This window comes from Carlito syrichta, unplaced genomic scaffold, assembly GCF_000164805.1.
Source record: "Carlito syrichta isolate Samal-C Ts95f unplaced genomic scaffold, Tarsius_syrichta-2.0.1 Scaffold92604, whole genome shotgun sequence".
In the NCBI taxonomy this organism is placed as follows: Eukaryota; Metazoa; Chordata; class Mammalia; order Primates; family Tarsiidae; genus Carlito; species Carlito syrichta.
In genome coordinates this window covers 112,501-116,292 of record NW_007036700.1, presented here as the reverse complement: position 1 = coordinate 116,292, position 3,792 = coordinate 112,501, and the positions used below count along the sequence as shown (strand labels likewise).

Here is a 3,792-nt window from a genome sequence, read left to right as displayed (position 1 = left end):
TTAAAACGCTCCCGTGCGGAATGGAGGAAAGAAACTGGTTCTTTAGCAAACCTGGATTCCCGTCCCAGGCCCACTACTTGCCAGCTGAGTGGCTCTTAACAGCCTGTCTCCCCCGCATGCTGGAGACCGCCACCCCGACCACACAGGGCTAGTGGGAGGATGCAAGGTGATGTGAGCACACGCCTATGCCACACAGTAGGTGCCCAATTCATCTCGCCCCTCTTAGCACCTACCGAGGGGCGGGAGCTACGTTATCACTGGGAAACGCAGGGGGCGGCTGTTTGCCCCACCGTCCCGGCGGAGCTCTCGAAAGCCCTGGCTCTCGGTCCTCCGCAGCACGGCCCGCGGCCTCCTACCAAGCCCCGCCCTCCCGCCTGCGCAACCAGTCAACACGAGGCTTGTAGGCCGCCACCGCCCGATTGGCTGCGGCCCTCGCTCCGGCCGGGAGGCGGTGGCTTCCGGCCCGGGACGGCGGGGAGACGGCGGCTTCCGGCCCGGGACGGCGCTGTAGCTGCAGAGTCGCTGCGAGGTCCGCGTCGCTTGTGTAGTGGCGGGGGCGTGTCGGCGGCGAGGGCAGCCAAACCCGGACTCGCGAGGTGCAGGTGGCCGTGGCTTCCCGGGAGCCGGCCTCTGTGGACGCTGCGAGGCGGAACGGAGCGGCGGGGCAGGAGCTGTCCTGGGCTGGCGAGGGCAGGCTCGTGGCCGAAGGACCTCCTTCTCATCTTCCACAGGTCCTGGAAGTTAAAACCCTGGTTGGTGTGCTGTTGTTGTTTGTTTTTGTTTTTGTTTTTGTTTTCTTGGTGTGCGGGAGTGATTTGCAGAAGCCGCACTGACCGTAAAGTTTCGAAATGTTGGGGGCGGGGGCAGTTGTTTGAGGAGTCAAGGTTCTCCTTATCCAGGGCTTCTGTGACCTCCATCTCTTTCCTTCACAGCCTTCATCCCGCGTGCAATTTGGCCCCCGACCCCCATTTTCCCTCCAAACCCTCTGGGAGCTCTCTTTCCAAGCAGGCCATGGATACCTCGACGTCTTTGCCTCCTGTACCTCCCTCCCCCATCTGCAACCCAGCCCCACGGACAATCCAGATCGAGTTCCCGCAGCATAGCTCATCGCTCCTGGAATCCCTCAACCGCCACAGGCTAGAGGGAAAGTTCTGTGATGTGTCGCTCCTGGTGCAGGGCCGGGAACTTAGGGCTCACAAAGCGGTGTTGGCTGCTGCCTCTCCTTACTTCCACGACAAGCTTCTTCTGGGGGATGCGCCGCGTCTCACCCTGCCGAGTGTCATTGAAGCCGATGCCTTCGAGGGACTACTCCAGCTCATTTATTCAGGGCGCCTCCGCCTGCCTTTAGATGCTCTCCCTGCTCATCTCCTTGTGGCCAGTGGCCTTCAGATGTGGCAGGTAGTAGATCAGTGTTCAGAGATTCTTAGAGAACTAGAAACTTTAGGTGTTGGAATTTCCGCCCGTGGGGCAACCTCCTACCACGCACTTCTCTCTACCACAACCTCTCCAGGAGGCTGGTGCATTCGCTCTTCCCCTTTCCAAACACCAGTGCAGTCCTCTGTGTCCACTGAGAGCCCGGCTTCTACTGAGAGCCCCGTGGGAGGGGAGGAAAGTGAACTGGGAGAGGTGTTGCAAATTCAGGTGGAGGAAGAAGAGGAGGAGGAGGAAGAAGAAGAAGATGATGATGACCAGGGGTCAGCCACACTTTCTCAGACTCCTCAGCCTCAGAGAGTATCAGGGAGTTTCTCCCATCCTCATGGATCCCACCCACTACCCATATCTGCTACTCCCTGCAGGCTTGCAGAGGGTGAAAGTGCACCACTTGAGCTTCCTGCCCCTCCTACTGCACTGCCCCCCAAAATCTTCTACATTAAGCAGGAACCCTGTGAGCCTAAAGAGGAAATATCAGGAGGTGGAACTCAGTCTGGAGTAGCAAAGGAGGAGACCAAGATGTTTCCTGAAGGCAACACTGAAGGGAATGGAGATCTAGGATTCTTGTTTCCCTCAGGGACAGGGGCAACATCTGGGGGAGGGGGTCCATCCTGGAAACCAGTGGATCTTCATGGGAATGAAATCTTGTCAGGGGGTGGAGGGCCCGGGGGAGCAGGGCAGGCTGTGCATGGGCCTGTGAAGCTAGGGGGGACACCCCCTGCGGATGGAAAGCGCTTCGGTTGCTTGTGTGGGAAGCGATTTGCAGTGAAGCCAAAACGTGACCGGCATATCATGCTGACCTTCAGCCTTCGGCCCTTTGGCTGTGGCATCTGCAACAAGCGCTTCAAGCTGAAGCACCATCTGACAGAGCACATGAAGACCCATGCTGGAGCCCTGCATGCCTGTCCCCACTGTGGACGTCGGTTCAGAGTCCATGCCTGTTTCCTTCGCCACCAGGACCTTTGCAAGGGCCAGGGCTGGGCCACTGCCCACTGGACTTACAAGTGACTGCTGAGGCCATGCACCGACTTCTAAGATAGATAACCACTGCTGCACATGCATACTTACCCTCACTAACATGGTACCCCGGTCCAGAATCTTGTCATCATTCTGAGAGGAGAGATATATTGTGGACCTCTTGTTCTTGGGTATGAGTCTCTCAGCCTGGCAGATTTGCAAACTCAGTTCTCTCATCATAGTCCAGGTTTTGGCTAGCCAGCTCTAAAGGAAAGTTATTTACAGGTCATACTTAATTTGATCATTTGCTCATAATAGGCCTTCTTTTTGTAGTGGTGATGTTAATTGAGGAAATCAGATTCAGATTAAAAGTTTGTTTGGTGAGAGAAGAGTCAGAGCAAAGGACATAGTGATAAATGTTTTATTTAGTCTCCAAGAGGAATTAAAGGAGTTGGTCTCCAGCTAGGGATACATTTGATCCAGAGCTTGAGTAATTCAGAGGCTAAACTCTGAACTTTCCTCTCCCTCATCATTGCTGGAATGATGTAAGCAGTTCCTTTTATGTACTTTTTTGTATTTTTTCAGAAGCGCCTCAGATTGTTTTTGCTTTCTCATCAGTAGGCACCTTCCCAACACTTTTTTAAATGTTGTAGTTGAGCACTTTAACAAATTGAGCATTCCATGTGTTGTTCCTAGAAGTCTCTTTAATAGAGGGAATTCCCTCAATAGCCTGTGCCTCTGGTCTACCTTTGACCCCCACTGATAACTCATATATTGGTCACAGTTAGTTGGAATGTGACCAGTGAACTCAGGAGATGGCACTGTCCTAAAGTGCTCTCAGGGTGGCACCACTGCTCTCTGAACAAGTTGCGTTGGTCTGAGGGACTGACACAGCACATGTTGAAGGCTGGAGAGTAACTTGCATAGTGGGACCTTTCCCATCATGCCCACATATGATAGAGAGCCCACATATGATAGAGACAGCTCTCTATTGAGAGGTGGAGGGGTAGATATTGGAATGGGGAGGGGCTTGCGGTTGCTTAAATTTTTTCCAATAAACTGTGCCCTGAAATCTAACCTGACAACGAACTGGATTGAGTAATTTGTGAGACAACTTGAGAATAGAACTACAGAGGCTTGGGTGTGTTCCTTATTTGGCTAGGTTATGTTGATGGGGGAATAATGGGATGGTTTTGCACTGGTGCAGAGAACACTGTCTTGGCCTTAGGGCCTGATCTGCCACTAAATAACCTTGAGTAACCTTTAAAATCTGAACTAGTCCCCCCCCTTTTTTTTTTGGTAGGATGATGTGTACCACCTAACAGGTTCTCTGCTGTTTTTTTGTTTTTTGAATCGGAGTCTCACTCTGTTTCCCAGGCTGGAGTGCAGTGGCACACCCACAGC

General features: G+C 53.3%; 1 protein-coding gene across 2 annotated transcripts; it reads left to right on the top strand.

Moving 5' to 3' along the window:
- Positions 1-507: 507 nt before the first annotated feature.
- On the top strand, positions 508-3,470 carry ZBTB9 (zinc finger and BTB domain containing 9). 2 transcript variants are annotated; one of them, XM_021713307.1, is made up of 3 exons: positions 508-556; positions 603-684; positions 933-3,470. In XM_021713307.1, the coding sequence occupies exon 3, from the start codon at positions 1,012-1,014 to the stop codon at positions 2,437-2,439; it is 1,428 nt and encodes a 475-aa protein (XP_021568982.1). In that variant the 5' UTR covers positions 508-556; positions 603-684; positions 933-1,011; the 3' UTR covers positions 2,440-3,470. The 2 variants fall into 2 exon arrangements, with proteins under 2 accessions (XP_021568982.1, XP_021568980.1); XM_021713305.1 differs by lacking the exon at positions 508-556 and having other exon boundaries at positions 651-731.
- Positions 3,471-3,792: the final 322 nt, after the last annotated feature.

Coding starts and splice junctions, on each gene's coding strand:
- ZBTB9 (XM_021713307.1), top strand. CDS start 1,012: ATGGATACCTCGACGTCTTTGCCTCCTGTACCTCCCTCCCCCATCTGC.